General features: G+C 41.1%; 1 protein-coding gene across 4 annotated transcripts in view; it reads right to left on the bottom strand.

Annotated features, from left to right (window-relative positions):
* Nucleotides 1-16,317, bottom strand: part of SMCHD1 (structural maintenance of chromosomes flexible hinge domain containing 1) — a 183,386-nt gene that overhangs the window by 103,489 nt on the left and 63,580 nt on the right. For all 4 annotated transcript variants that reach the window (XM_050939184.1, XM_050939183.1, XM_050939185.1 and 1 more), the window contains exons 19-21: nt 16,125-16,244; nt 8,496-8,640; nt 8,188-8,284 (exon numbers count right to left, since the gene is read on the bottom strand). In XM_050939184.1, the coding sequence (XP_050795141.1) occupies nt 8,188-8,284; nt 8,496-8,640; nt 16,125-16,244 (362 nt within the window). The remainder of the gene's footprint in view (nt 1-8,187; nt 8,285-8,495; nt 8,641-16,124; nt 16,245-16,317) is intronic.

Raw genomic sequence — 16,317 nt, forward strand, 5'->3', positions numbered from 1 at the left:
AAAACCCCACAGGTGATGAAACATACAAGCTCTTCACCTCTTTTACAACCCATTCACTCTCACTCACAGGACTAGATCTAACACTATTGTCATAAACAGATAGCTAAGGGTTAATGTCTCTTTCACCTGTAAAGGGTTAAGAAAGAGTGACCTGCAACACCTGACCAGAGGACCAATCAGGAGACAAGATACTTTCAAATCTCGTGTGGAGGGAAGCCTGTGTGTGTGTTTTTGGGTTTGGCGTTGTTCTCTCTGGGTCCTGGACGGGACTAGAGCTAGCTGCAACCAGATTTCTGCCAATCTCCCTACTACAGTCTCTTTATCTATTCAGAATAGTAAGTAAGTACAAAGGCGGTCATAGTCTTTTAACTTGTTTTTCTTTATTTGCAGATGTGTACTTGCTGGAAGTAGCTTAAATTGTGTTTCTGCTGGAGAAAGCTTCTTTCTATTGTCTATAAGCTAAAAAACCCTGTATATTTACCATCTTGATTACAGAGACAGTTTTTATGTTTTTTCCTTCTTTATTAAAGTTTTCCTCTTTTTTTTTAGAATCTAATTGATTTTTTGGTTATCTCTTGTAAGACTCCAGGGAAAGGAGTCTGCACTCACCAGGGAATTGGTGGGAGAAAGGAAAGGGAGGAGGGAAGAAAAACCTGCTCTCTGCGTTTCTCTCTGTCTCTCTCTCCGGGAGAAAGGGAAGGGAGGGGAGAAGGGTAGAATCCCTTTGTTTAGATTCACGAAGCTGGAATCTGTCTCTCTCTCCTAGAGTACCCAGGGCGGGGAGAATCTGGGAGGAGGAAAGGAGGGAGAAGGGAAATGGTTTTTTCCCCTCTGTTGTGAGACTCAAGGAATCTGGGTCTTGGGGGTCCCCAGGGAAGGTTTTGGGGGGAACAGAGGGTATCAGGCCCTGGAATTTCCTGATTGGTGGCAGCGCTACAGAATCTAAGCTGGTAATTAAGCTTAGAGGACTTTATGCTAGTACCCATATCCTGGACGCTAAGGTCCAGATTTGGGAATTATGCTATGACAACTATTAAATGTGAAAGGAGGGTTGGGGTTCACTGGCAGAGTTGGAGGAGAGCAGGAGGTTGGGGTGCACTGCCAGAACAGGCCTCCCTCATCTCAGCCCAGAATCTCTCCTGCCCTCCTCTATTACTTATCGCATTTATTTCCCTCCCAATAATCTCCATCTCCTCTCCCCTTATTCATCCACTTCTCTGCCTCCTAATACTCCTCCCCTTCCAGGAAGCATTCACATGTTTAATTTAACCCCCACTGCCAAAGACTGATTACATTACCCTCAAAATAAAATTGCCACTCATGCCTCGCAAACTGTAGCAACCTCCTGCCATTCAGGCCTGGTTTACAGCTAAAACTTAGGTCAACCTAGCTAGATCACTCAGGGGTATGAAAAATTCACACCCAAGAGAAGTGGTAAAGCCAACGTAAGCCCCAATATAGACACCACTAGTCAACAGAAGAATTCTTCCACTGACCTAGTCACTGCTTCCTGAGGCGGCGGATTAATTTCAGCAATGGAAAATCCCTTCCATCACTGTAGCAAGTGTCTACGCTACAAGCACTACAGCTGCAGCTGTGCTGCTCTAGTGCTTATAATGTAGAAATAGCCTCTTTCAGAAATTCCTTTTGTTTTAGGTGGGGGCTTGTGATTAATTTATTCTTAGTTATGTTAACTGAAGAACAAGGAATCTGAAGTATGATTCATCCAATCATTAGTACCTCTCAGTTAACAGTATAAGGCAGCAAAAGGAAATTTTCTTCTGACGGCTTGGAATTCAGAAACCTGTTGGGCAAATGATCTCAAATTTGGATCACTGATGCAAACTCAGACCCCCTCAATGAAGCACTCCAAATTTCAAAATAATCCAATTAACCATTCCTATTTTAGACCATTTACAAGAGCCTACCTTTAGAGCATATAAAATGACAGGAATGGAAACCCTCCACCCATTTTCTGTATTGGTATATGCATGGTGTACATTTTCTTAATTACCATTCTCATTTTGGGTCCTCCAAAGATTTAGTACGTGCCATGCACTATCTTAGGCAAAACTTGATGGCGTGAGACCATTTTGATCACCATCATATCAACAGTTTGATCTTAGCTTTTGGGGACAGGAGAAACTTGGAACTTTTTTTTTTTTTTTTTTTTTTTTTTTTTACAAAATGGCTATTCTCCCCCGTCCTCCCCCGGGTTTATATCTCTGGAATCCCATGCTCAAATGACTCCAAATCTGGGTCACTAACCCTACCCTGTACCTTTCTGAGGCTTACCAATTTTCAAAGATATTCAAATAAGCATGTCAATTTTAGCGTTCTTAGAAAAGTTGACCTTTAAACAGATGTCATGACACAACTTAACTATAACTGCGCTCCTTTGTCACTAGGAGGGTCACAGGAGGGGGTCACATAGAAAAGGGGGGCTGGAAGGGACCTCAAGAAGTCATCAAGTCCATCCCCCTGCACTGAGATAGAACCAAGTAAATCAAGACCATACCTGACAGGTGTTTGTCTAACATGACTTAAAAAACCCTCTAATGAAGAATATACCACAACCTCCCTTGGAAACCTATTCCAGAGCCTAACTAACCTTACAGTTAGTAAGTTTTTCTTAATATCTAACCTGTATCTCCCGTGCAAGATATTAAGTCCATTACTACTTTTTCCTACCTTCAGTGGACAGAGAACAATTTATCACCATCCTCTTTATAAGAGACTTTCATATATTTGAAGACTTATCAGGTGTCTGTTCAGTCATCTTTTCTCAAGAATAAACACGCCCAGTTTTTTAATCTTTCCTCATGAGTCAGGTTTTCTAAACCTTTTATAAGTTTTTGTTCTCCTCTGGAATCTCTCCAATCTTTCCTAAAGTGTGGTGCCAAGGAGTGGATGTAGTATTCCATCTGAGGCCTCACCAGTACATTACAGAGCAGGAGAACTATCTCCTGTGTCTTACTACCATGAATACACCTCAATGATATTAGCCTTTTTTGCAACACATCACATTGACACACATTCAATTTGCGATTGACTATATCCCCTAGATCCTTTCCAGCAGTACTACCTCCCAACTAGTTAGTCCCCATTTTGTATGTGTGCTTTTGATTTTTCCTTCCTAACCAAAATACTTTGTTCTTATCGTTTATTGAATTTTATCTTGTTGATTTCAGACTAATTCTCCAATTTCTTAAGGTCTTTCTCAATTCTAATTCTAATTCCAAAAAGCTTGCAAACCCTCCCAGCTTGGTGTCATCTGCAAACTAAACTAAAAAACTTACTTAATAAAAAAATATCACACCTACTGATGTGTCATCCACTAGACCAGTAATCCCTGTCAAAGGAAATTAGGTTGGTTTGACATGATTTGTTCTTGACAAATCCATGCGGTCTATTCCTTATCGCTCTATTACCCTTTAGGTGCTTACAAATTAATTGTTTAATAATTTGTTCCACTGTCTTTTCTGATATTGAAGATAAGCTGACTGGCTAAATTCCCAGGTCCTCTTTGCTCCTCTTTTTCAAGATAGGTACTATATTTGCCCTTTTCCAGTCCTCTGGGACCTCACCCATCCTCCATTTTATGTCTTAGTTTTTCTGATTTTGTCCCTACCTTTTTGTGCTATTCTTCTGTACTGCTCCTTAGTAATTGATCCATGTTTCTACTTTTGTAGGACTCCTTTTTGATTTTCAGGTCACTAAAGACCTCTTGATGGAGCCTCTTACTATTCTTCCTATCTTTACTTCACAATGGGATAGTTTGCAGTTGTGCCTTTAATATGGTCTCCTTGAGAAACTGTCAGTTCTCCTGAACTTCTTTATCCTTTAGATTTTCTTCCTATAGAATCCTGCCTACCAGTTCTGAGTTTGTTAAAGTGTGCTTTTTTGAAGCCCATTGTGCTTATTTTGCTGCTCTCACCCTTCCTTTGCTTAGGATCATTAAATCTATCATTTCATGATCATGCTCACTCAATTGCCTTCCACTTTCAGATTCATAACCAATTCTTGCCTGTTCGTCAGAATCAAGTCTAAAATGGCTGTCCCTCTGGTTACTTCCTCTACTTTCTGAAAGAAAAATTTGTTCCCAACACATTTCAAGGATATTTTGTTTAGCCCTATTACTTTTCTACCAGATGCCTGGGCAGTTGAAGTCCCTCATTACTATTAGGTTGTGTGTTTTGGATATTTCTGATATTTGTTCTAGAAATGCCTCATCCATTTCTTTCTCCTGACTGGATGGTCTATAGTAGACACCCACCATGACATCTACTCCTATGTTTTCCTCTTTATCTTTGCCAGGAGAGAGAGTTTCAACCGCCCTGCCTCTCACCACCTTCTGGACCTCAGATGGACTTTCTATCATGCCTGGATCCTTCTCAGACCCCTCTCTCTCTCATCTTTTACCTATCGTTTTTTCCTTTTGCCTTCAAGCATGCTCTTATATCTGCTTTAGTGTCTTGAAAATCTTCACTTATTCCTACCTGCCTTTTTATCTACCTTCAGCTCCCACCCACTCTCTTCTGTTTATTCAGAATCTTAGAATGTGCTGTCTTCTGCACTGATTCCTCTCCTCCAAGTGTCTCCGTGATCCCCTACAATCTGGCTTTGTCCCTCTCTCCATTCCACCAAAACCACCCTGAGCTATGTCACTAATTGCCTTCCAGCTAAACTAAAATATTGATTATTCCTCTTTATTGTTACCTGTCCGATGCCTGCTACACTGATCCACAATCTTCTTTCTACTGTTTTCCCATTACTATTATCTAGGCTTTTCCCCACCTTGCAGGCTCACTCCTTCAGCATTTCCTCATCCTCTCTCTCAACCCCACCTGTGTCTTTTCCTTGGTCTCCATTCTACAGAGAATGCGATCACTGGGAGAGTAACCATTGCAACAGTTCTCTCTCTACTCCCAACTTCTTCCTCTCCCATACAGTATCCTTTCTAGCTACCTCTCCGAAGTATCCTGATTGTTTTGCTATCACCTCAGACTATTTTAAAGAAAGTGAATAGTTTTCCTCCTAACCTTCTTTGCTTCCTGCCCCACCTTTCTTTTTTAATCACCACTTTCAACTATACCATCCAATTTATCTCCTAGATTCATTACTGCAATGTAATCTTTTTGACTCTTCTGACTCCTTCTTTCCCCTCCATCCAGCCCTCTGTTAGGTACTGTCACCACTTCTGATATAACCATAACCATAAACATCCTTTGTTCATTCGCACAGCTTAAACTTGTGTCTATATTTTCTCATCTCTAGTTCTTATCTCCTCACAGTTTATCCAACCAGCCATTGCAAGGGTAATTTTCCTCTCCTGCAATGATTACATCACATTCCTGCACCCTGAGTTCCTTTAGTGCAGTGGTCCCCAACCTTTTTGTGGCCAGTAGCACGTTCATATTTTCAGAAGTGTGTGGTGGGCGCCAACAATTTTTCAAGGCTTATTTTGTATTCGTATATTAAATAATACAAAAACCATCATATTTAATATAATATATGAATCCAGGGAGAAGAGAGAAGCTGTGAGGACAGAGAACACCGGCGCCTGCAGCCCAGAGTTCTCTGTCCCCGGTAGGCGTGGGGCCGCGGCTTCTCTCTGGCTTACGCCACAGCCCCACACCTGCCAGGGACTGAGAACACTGGCACCCACAGCCTGCAGCCCCGGAGTTCTCTGTCCCCTGCAGGCGCGGGGCCGCAGCTTGTCTCCCCTGCTGGGCACTAGGCGGGCCCCGCGCCTGCTGGGAACAGAGAACACCGTGCTCGCAGTCTGAGTTCTCTGTCCCCATCAGGTGCCAGGCTGCAGCTTCTCTCCCCTGCTGGGCACTAGGCGGGCGCACATAAATGCCCCAGCAGGCATGTTGGGGACCACTGCTTTAGTAGCTTCCCATTTTACAAGACTGAACAAGTTTCTTCAAGATCCTCCCTCATCTTGCCACAATCTACATTTCTGCTGTTACTCTTCTTTACTCACTACTCTCTTCTCTCCCTAAACTCCTCCCAATTCTTTTTCACTGGTATTCTCTTTTTGCTCATCTCTCACATACTCAGGTTTATACCTTCACACATGCAACCCCCTATGACTGGAACAACCCCCCCATTTTCAATGTCTAAGTATCTGCCCTCTCTCCTCCTTCCAAATGCCTCCCTCAGAACACTTCTTCCAGCAATCACGAGTGCCTTCCTCCCACCCACGAAACCACATTAATGATACCCCAGCACCCTCACAGATTGCATTTACATTTAAGATAATCCAAGAAACATGTATGTTTGTTGTACGAGATGCTGTATCCAAGTCAATTAATCATAGAATCATAGGACTGGAGGGGACCTCGAGAGGTCATCTAGTCCGGTCCCCTGCACTCATAGCAGGACTAAGTATTAACTAGACTATCCCTGACAGGTGTTTGTCTAACCTGCTCTTAAAAATCTCCGATGATGGAGATTCCACAACCTCCTTAGGCAATTTATTCCAGTGCTTAACCACCCTGATAGTTAGGAAGTTTTTCCTAATGTCCAACCCTTGCTGCAATTTAAGCCCACTGCTTTTTGTCCTATCCTCAGAGGTTAAGAACAACAATTTTTCTCCTTCCTCCTTATAATAACCTTTTATGTACTTGAAAACTGTTATGTCCCTCTCAGTCTTCTCTTTTCCAGACTGAAAAGATTGAGTTTGTTTAATCTTCCCTCATAGGTCATGTTTCCTAGACACAATCATTTTTGTTGCTCTTCTCTGGACTTTCTCCAATTTTTTCACATCTTTCCTGAAATGTGGCACCCAGAACTGTACACAATACTCCAGCTGAGGCCTAATCAGCATGGAGTAGAGCAGAAGAATTATTTCTCATGTCTTGTTTATAACACTCCTGCCAATACATCCCAGAATGATGTTCACTTTTTTTGCAACAGTGTTACACTGACTCATATTTAGCCTGTGGTCCACTATGACCCTCCAGATCCCTTTCCGCAGTACTCCTTCCTAGGCAGTCATTTCCAATTTTGTATGTATGCAACTGATTGATTGTTCCTTCCTAAATGGAGTACTTTGAATTTGTCCTTATTGAATGTCATCCTATATACTTTAGATCATTTCTCCAGTTTGTCCAGATCATTTTGAATTATAATCCTATCCTCCAAATCACTTGCAACCCCTCCCAGGTTGGTATCATTCACAAATTTTATAACTGTACTCTCTATGCTATTATCTAAATCATTGAGGAAGATATAGAACAGAACCGGACCCAGAACTGTTCCCTGGCTGCAGGACCCTACTCGTAATGCCCTTCCAGCATGCCTGTGAACCACTAATAACTACTCTCTGGGAACGGTTTTCTAACCAGTTATGCATCCACCTTATAGTAGCGCCATCTAGATTGCATTTCCCTAGTTTGGTTATGAGAAGGTCATGCGAGACAGTATCCAAAGCTTTAGTAAAGTCAAGATATACCCTGTCTACCGCTTCCCCTCCTCCATCCACAAGGCATGTTACCCTGTCAAAGAAAGCTATTAGGTTGGTTTGACACGATTGGTTCTTAAGTAAAAGTCAGCATGGATTTGTCATCTCCTTATTGTCGAGATGTGTGCAAATTGATTGCTTAATTATTTGCTCCATTATCTTTTCGGGTACAGAAGTTAAGCTGACTGATCTGTAATTCCCCGATTTGTCCTTATTTCCCTTTTTTTATAGATGGGCACTATATTTGCCCTTTTCCAGTTTTCTGGAATTGCTCCAGTCTTCTATGACTTTTCAAAGATAATCGCTAATGGCTCAGATATCTCCTCAGTCAGCTCCTTGAATATTCTGTGATAACAACATCACCCTTATTTTTTTACCCCCTTTAATCCTTACCCAGCGACTTCCAATAAGTCTGTCTCCTATTTCCATCTCAATCTCAGTATAAGTGTATACATTTCTAATAAGTAAGGCAACAACTCCTTTTTTTCCCCAGCCTGTCCTTCCTGAGCAAGCTGTACCGTTCTATACCAAGATTCCAGTCATGCGTATTATTCCACCAAGTCTCTATGGTGCCAACTATGTCATAGTTATATTTATTCCTGCTTATTCCCCATACTTAAGAACAGATGAAAGACAACGGAACACTAGAATGCATTTTGCATATAAAGCAGTGAGCAGTTTAAATATACTGCCCAAATTTAAATAACTCTGCCTACCTTGCCCAGGTAATTGTTTATGTGGCCTTTAGCAGTGACACCTTTAATGACGCAATTTGTTCCTCTACTTATTTCTTCATATTGTAAAGTCAAACCACTACAAAAAATAAATTAAAATTAATTTAAAGAAAAGCATTTTAATTCTCACCCAAAATATAATCAAGATGTAAGAACGCTTGGAAGCAACAGGAGGTGTCAGACAATTTTACATTAAAAATACCTAGTCCAACACCTTGTAAAATTAAAGAACAATAGTGTTTAAAAGAGTTACAAAAAACGGAGAATAAAAATTCTATATGTTTAATTACCTAGCTTCAAGAATTGGCTCAATATCAGCTGCCAGCTGTGTGGGATGACCAAATTCATCCTGCAAGTCCAAAGGAATATTAAAAGGCACTCCAACTCGAAACGGAGGATCCAAAAGACTCACTGAAAATTTTTCCGGTTTCCCCTCTAAGAGAGAAAAAAGTTAATATAGGTAATTTTATCTGTAACTACACATTATATTTCTTTTAACTAAGGCATCAATACAGACACCTAAGCTCCCACCCTAATAGGCAAATAGATGGGGAGGAAGGGTCCCATCCTAACAGGTTAGTAGACAATAAACTGAGATTTTTGGCAGCAGTGATAGATCAGAACCTCCCAGTCTCTCCTTCAGTCTGTATGGATTTAGGAGTAATTGTTTAAAATGCAAACATATAGGTGTAAGAACTTATATAAAACATAGTGCTCTGAAGTTGCAGACATGAAATGTCTCAACAAAATCCAACGGGACAGTGGACAGCTTTGTAAAATTACACAATTTACATATTTTTCTGATTTACATAAACAAAATTCAGTTTACATGCAAGAATAAACATTTTTGTTATCCAGTTGTTCCAAACTTGAGCCACTTAATGCATCCTGGTTTTTAAAATAAATTCTGAGCACACTCATCCCCTTTACCACGTTTTGAGAAAAATCACTCGAAAAAGTCAAAGCACTCAAAAATCACTGGTCACTTCTAAAAATCTTTGCCATGGACTTGACATAGGAGTACAAACAGAGAGCTCTGTAACTTGGAATGAAATCTATTGGGGAGCTAACTATTTTAAAATTGCTTTGTCCCGTCGAATTTTCAACAGGACCTTGGATAGAAGAGAAAATAGGAGAAAAGCATACAAGAGGTCCCTGTCCCATTAGAGAATGAGGACTTCTCCCATGGAATGTTTTCCCAGGCCAGCCCTGGAGCAGTAATGAGGACATTCGGCCTCTCATCTGCACCCTGTACTGATAATAGTCCCGCCTGAAGATAAACAGTAGGAATCTCCTGTGTGATGGTCATACTGAGATGTGGAAGTAGGCATCTTGAGGTTGAGGGCCAAAAACTAATCTCCTGGCTCTATAGCTGGAATAATGGCTGCTAGCATGATCATCTAGAACTTGTGTGCCTTCACACATTTGTTTAATGCCCTTAGATCTAGAATGGACCTCCAATCTCCCTTCACCTTGGGGATCAGGAAATAACTGGAGTAAAATCCCTTGCCTCTGAGATGCACCAGGACTGGTTCTGTGGCCCCTAGGCATAACAGACTGACTATTTCCTGGCATAATAGATTCTTGTGACAAGGGTCCCTGAAGAGAGATGAGGAAGGAGGGTGGAAATGGGGGCTGGACATGAACTGAAAGGTGTAACCCTTTGAAATAATCTCCAAGACTTATCTGTCAGAGGTAATATTCTCCCAACTGCTGTACAAGAGGGCCAGGCAACTTCTGAAGGGGTGTGTGTAGATGGCAGCTGATGCTGCAAGGTATAGTTGCTCGGGCTCTTGACCCATCAAAAGTACTTACAAGAGACTGGGAGGTAATGAATTGAAGCTGACTGCTTCCATTTTTGAACACTGGACCTCTTATACTCCAGTGCATAATAGAGCTGAGATGGTCGGTATTGAGGAGGTCGTGACCTGTGCTGTATCTTCTCTTCTGTCCCGCTGAGTAGATTCTCAGGAACCCTTTAAGGTGTGGAGAGAAGAGTCCATCTTCTCCATGAAGAGCTTGGGCCCTTCAAACAGGGGATCTTCCATTGTCATCTGCAGCAATTTGGGCAACACCAGAAAGATGTATCCAAGAAGCCCACCTCATTACCACTGCCGTGGAAACTGAGCAAGTGGCTGTATTGACTGCGCTTGAATGGTTAATTGAGACTATCTGTGTGTGTGTGTTTCAACTTGGAACTTTGATCATATCAGTCAGTGACCAACGCACCAAGTAAAGAAAATGCAAAAACATGCGATCAGTAAACTTGGTTCAAAATGAACCTTTTGGATGGCATCACACTGAGAGCTCATGTGAGCGATTGAGAGGGAAAATGTCAACGGATCTTTGGTCTCTGTCTGTTTTGCAGTCCCTTCTAAAATATTAATTAGAAAAAAATCAGTAATGGAACACCCAATGGGCATATTTCAAGGAAATGTGACTCCTTTGAGAACTGAGGGTATAAATGCTAAGAACATCATTAGTTACTTAGTTAGCTCCTCAATTAATATCTGAAGAGATCCATGATGTTGTAAGACAGAGGGTCTCAGGGTAGCCAATACATTGCTATGAGAGACTTTTGTAGGACTTGATTACCCTGAGGCCCTCCAGTTCAAAAGACCCTGCTTCGGAGGACATTTGACAGACCAAGTAAAAAGAGAAGTCTCCATTTAGGATTGGCAGCTATACCTGCTTTGTTTGCCAATCAGGATACGGTGTATGGCCAACATAGTTACTGAAGGTTTATGCTTGCGGAATTGAGGCTTATTAGGAAGATGTATTATGTAACCTTTTACTGCTTGTGTAATTCTCTCTCCAATAAACTGCTGTGTATTGAGCAAATTTGAATCCGAATTTTCACTGGTACCGGTAACAATCTGCTCAGCTGTGGGGCATTAAAGGTCTGTTTCAACAGAGAGGTAGCTTCCCCTTCGAGCCTTTCCTCCTGTTCTTCAAAAGTTTCCTCCTCTGGTTCAAGGGCTCAGGACAGTGAAGCTGTAGGAGACGATCTGGCAGACTCTCTCTGAGAGACACTGTATGCCACAAGATGTGGGATCTGTACATTGCCCAAGGATCCCAATATGGCCAATGGGGAGGGAAGGGCCTGGGTGGTGGGGGTGCCCAACGAGGCTAGGTCCTCTGTACTGTGACAACAGGTCATGGTGAGAGGCCAAGGAAATGACATTCTTCTGCTCACTGTCAGAATCATCACTGGGTAAGAGTAGCACTGGGTATTGGTAATACATGGCCCTGAGCTGAGGGCAATTCTGACTGCCATGATCTGTTCATTACCTGGGCCCCTGTACTGTGTGCTGATTGGGGTTCTTCCGTGACTGTGATGCCCTAGGGTACTGGAACTATTGCAGTACTATTGGCTCACTCGGTACTACAGGTGAGTGTCAGTGGTAAGTTGTCAGTACCAACACTTGTGCATGTGTGGAGCGCTCTATAGATGGGAGCTTTGCTGCCCCCAGTATCAATACTTTACTTGGTTCCGCTCATTGGGAGGTAGTGCAATGTTTGTCTTTCTCCTTAGGGGGCGGTATGGTGCCTCTGAGCCTGAGCTCCTGGTGTCGTTAAGCAGTGCAGCTGAGCTCATACGGGTGACACCCTGATGCTTCTGAATACTATGCTTTGTAGCCGCCAACCTATTATTCTTTACAGTGCCCAGAAGTGTGCTAGGTACTTCGCTTTTCTGCAAAGGCAAGGTCCCTGTCTCAGACAGTTTAGTAACTCATTTTACATGTGATGTAGCAAGAAAATGACAAACCTAAAAAGGGATGAGGGAGAATAAAGATTACCCTCTCTTTACATTGTTGAGCTGAGTACTTGCTGGAACTGCTTCTACTGTATCCAGACTTAAAAACAAAATCTACTTGATCTTTTCCAAGAAAATTCTAGTTCGGAAAACTGCTGGTGTTTTGACCCAACTTTGCTGTTTATCAGGAAGAATGCTAACAATGATTTCTTGGAACGTCACATATCGCTGCTCCCCAAAGAGGGCAGAGCCACAAATTTTTGTTCAGATAACAACCAAGTCTCCTGCCCACAGTTTTTAATGCATACACCATTTTTCACCATATGCTAAAATAGAGTTAGCAGCATCTCCATCATTCAGGAAATCAGTAGCACAGACAATTAAGTTAAGCAACTTAAAATTTTCTTTTTTCTTGTACCTTGGGGATCCGCAGCAGATATGTTATGATACATCCTTTTTATGGAATACTGTCATTTTTCTTTTCAGGGGGGTTGTTAGGATATAGGTTTATTTCTAAAAGAATGGAAGATATTCTAACACTTTATTTACAGCAAAACCCATTATAGGAAAACACTTTCTGTTGTTGGAGGATATCCTGAGGGATCTCATACAGGTTAGAAAGTTACTTGGGGAAGGGAATGTTTTTTGAATCCAGTGTTTTTTGCCTGCTGTAAGTTCTTTCTTTGCTCTGATGAATAGGAATAACTTTGTCCTGTATTTTCTTTAGGAAAAAGTGATTCTGTTTTTTCTTTGGATTTTGAGGGAGAGATCTTGGCAAACTTCAGACATACGCTTTAATAACTAATTTACACACACACACACAATGCCAAACATTTCTTGTGAATTCTCTTCTTCCTGAAAGGAAAATACTTTTGCCTTCCTAAAAGATACTACAGGAGAAGGAAGATGATCATACATAGTGGAGGTCAAACCAGATGATTTGGTGGTCCCTTCTAGACTTAAACTATGACTCAAAACCCTTCAGTCACTTGGTGTGCTTTGAAGGGCTATCATCATTTGGAGAGATGATGAGAGGCCCATGAAACAGCAATTTTTTCTTGATCTCCTAGAAACAGAGATTGCCTAGGATTTCTATCTTTTCCCCCTTGAGGTAATGTCATTTTTTAAGCCCAAAACATTTATATTTGTAGTATTCTGACATGGTTTTCTCTGGATTGTGAATTGCTGAAAAATGCAATAGCTAGGAAGGATGCTGGTAATACGCTGTGTCTTGGAACCTGAGAATATGAGCTGCAAAGCAGGAAAGAAAAACCCTACCACTTTCTAAGTAAGCACATTTTGCCCACTAGATGGGGACACCTTGCTTACTTACTGTAAGGTAGACCAGTAAACAAAAAAAAAAAAAAAAAAAAAAAAGAGACAGGGCAGGTAAGGCCCAGTTACCACTAAAAATATCTCGGGTCATGGATTGGACTGTTTGGCTGACTATTGAAATCAGGCAGGGAGCCCATGCGTCTGAGTTGAGGTCCCAACTGTAAATATTTAATCACAAATTAAAAGGAATTAAGAGGAAAGAACATTTTTAAGTTGAATAATTACATGTTCTTTCTGAAATCCTGTAATTAAGGTGCACAACAATACAATATAGAAAGTAGTATTAAACCCCTAGATTCCTTCGCATATAAAGAATACAAATAATACTATGCAGCAAATTAAAGCATCACTGTAGTCACTAAAGGCAACATGTTATGACAAGACATCAAGGTATGAGTAGTATATAGTTTTCCATACACATGTACAACTACTTAAGAAGGATAAATAAAGGCTGCTTAATGGCATGGAATTAAATTGCTTCAGAAAAAGGCTGCAAAACAATTTTCAAATAGTAGTTAAAAGTTCACAGCTTCATTTGACATCAGAAAAGAAAATTAAACTGGCAGGTTTGAAGTAGTTTCATTTCTATTATCCTCTCAATAAAAAGCCAGTAATGTTGTGGCTGAAGTACATGATACAACCATAGCAGAGTGTGCATCTTAGATGTGCTCCACATTGTTACTAAAATCAGAATCAGTTCTCTTTGAAACACATGACCCACCATATACTGGTTTTAGATCAAATATAAACGTATCAGACTATATTGAAGGGACAAATAATGAATTACTTAACATCAAGTGTAGTGGAAAATCCTGTTTTCTTTCTGGTAGTTTGCTTTACTATATTCAAAGGTAACTGTATCTTCCAAATGGTTACACAAAGTTATCTATACACTGAATACGTACTGATGTATTTGATATTCTGTAAGATTTTTCTTGTAATATAACAGTAAAATTATAGATGAATGAGACTGTAAATATACACTGAAATATTTTAGGTTGTAAGAACTCATATTTGGATTTATTAGTCAATCTCTATATCATATATACTTTGTATTGTAAAGTCAGCCAATTTTTCCAAGTTTTATAAAAGAGTAGGATTTGTCAGCAAAGTTAAATTATGAAAATTCCCAAATCTAATAGAGTGAGTACCCTAGGTTAAAATCTACTAAGGAGAAAAATTCTGTTTTTACTGTTATAAATATTTTGGGGAAGTTCAGTTCAAGGGTAGCTTTTAGCTTCCATAAAAATCCTACTTTTTTTTTTGTAAGGCTGACTAAGACACAAAGCAACCATCTGATTTGTCATAGATGGTGGATTGCCAGGCATCAAGCTCTTTTCTGCTCTAACCACTTGATACCTGGCTAGATTCATGAAGAAACTTAGTCATGGTGAATCAGAGCATTACCACACCTAACTTTTAGACACCTAGAAAATCACTGGGATTCACACAGCCTGAGTTTGGTATCTACGCTTCCTATATAATGAATGGGGAGAGAGAGGCACCTCAGAATGGGATTCACAAAGGTCAGCATGCTAGGCAGTTCCCCCTTAAACTAGCCAATGGGAGATGCCAAAGAGAGGGTGTATGTGAAGCCTTGCCCTTATCTCAGAGATAGGAGCCCACGTCTGGGCTCCAGAAAGGCACTTCCCTCTGCACAGGATTCTCAGATGCAGACCTTCTCTTGGCATTAGGTGCCTCTGGCACTGCGGCAAGAAGCCAGGGGGTCTAGGAGGCACCACCCTCATAACTTTTAGCCCAGTGACTGGGTTACTTACGTGGGATGTGGGAGACCCAGGTTCAAGTCCCCCCTCTATCTGAGAGGGAGAAGGGATTTGAACAGAGATCTGCCAACTCTCAGGTGAGTATCCTAGCCACTGTGCTATGAGATATTCTGATGTGGAGCTCCCTCAATCTCTTCTGTTGAAGCTGTTCCACTGTGAACAAATAATGAAAGTTACTGGGCTAGAGCTAGAGGAGGAGGGAAAGTGAGCAAGCAAGCATGAAAATGACTCTAAAGCTTAGTGTTTAGAGCACTCACTTGGGAGATGCGAGACCCAGGATCCAGTCCCTCTGCACCGATTATTCATTATTTATCCAAACTAGAACTTCAATCAGAGAGACTGAAGGAGCCCCCCACACAAGAATAGCCCAGTGGCTAGGGTACTCACCTGAGAGGTGGAAGATCCCAGTTCAAATCTCTTTTCCTCTTCAGGTAGACGAGGAACTTGAACAAGAGATCTCTCACATCTCAGGTGAGTACCCTAACTACTGGGCTAAAAGTTATGAGGGAGGTCCTCCTCTCCACAGCCCGTTAGCATAAGCTCGCCTGCAAGGGCTTGATTCAGTAAGCAGACTCTGATCATGGTTACTAGATCAGGCCCCACAGGCAAGTCAGATGGAAGAATGCCTATCTTCCCAATTTTGTGAATCGCTCTGGGATCAGGCATCCAGATGCCTGGCGGAGGGCTGGAGTGCACGTCAGAGGCAGAAACTTAGGTATCTAGGGAACTTTAACTGCAAAAATTTAGGTATTGAACAAATTTAGGGGTTTACAGGGTTCTGTGAATCCCAGTGGGGCCAGATTCTGGAATTCAGGTACCTCCAGTGGCAGTTAGGTGCCTAAGTTCCTTTGTGAATCTACACCTTGGCCTTCAAACACCACTTTGTCTTTGCTGAAGGTATCATCCCTACACTTCTTAACCAAAATTGAATTTATTTTGAAGCTGAACTCAGCACACATTTAAAATAGTGAGTCAAAAGAAAGAACTGAGCATTTCTGAAGGATCTAACTGAAGAAAATTGGAATAGTTTGAATTTTCCTTACCTACAATATTAAATTTAAACATTTTAGATGGTAGAGGTCTTCCTGCATAAGTGTCTGCATTACTTTCATTCAACACGACTTGCAGTTTCAGTGTGTAGCTCCCAAGTTTGTGAATATTTTCTGGATAGGGTCAGATAAAAATAAAGTTAAAAAGAAAAATTTCCAAAATATAGATAAATTGAAGGCAATATTT

This window comes from Gopherus flavomarginatus, chromosome 2 (genome assembly GCF_025201925.1).
Source record: "Gopherus flavomarginatus isolate rGopFla2 chromosome 2, rGopFla2.mat.asm, whole genome shotgun sequence".
Lineage (NCBI taxonomy): Eukaryota > Metazoa > Chordata > Testudines > Testudinidae > Gopherus > Gopherus flavomarginatus.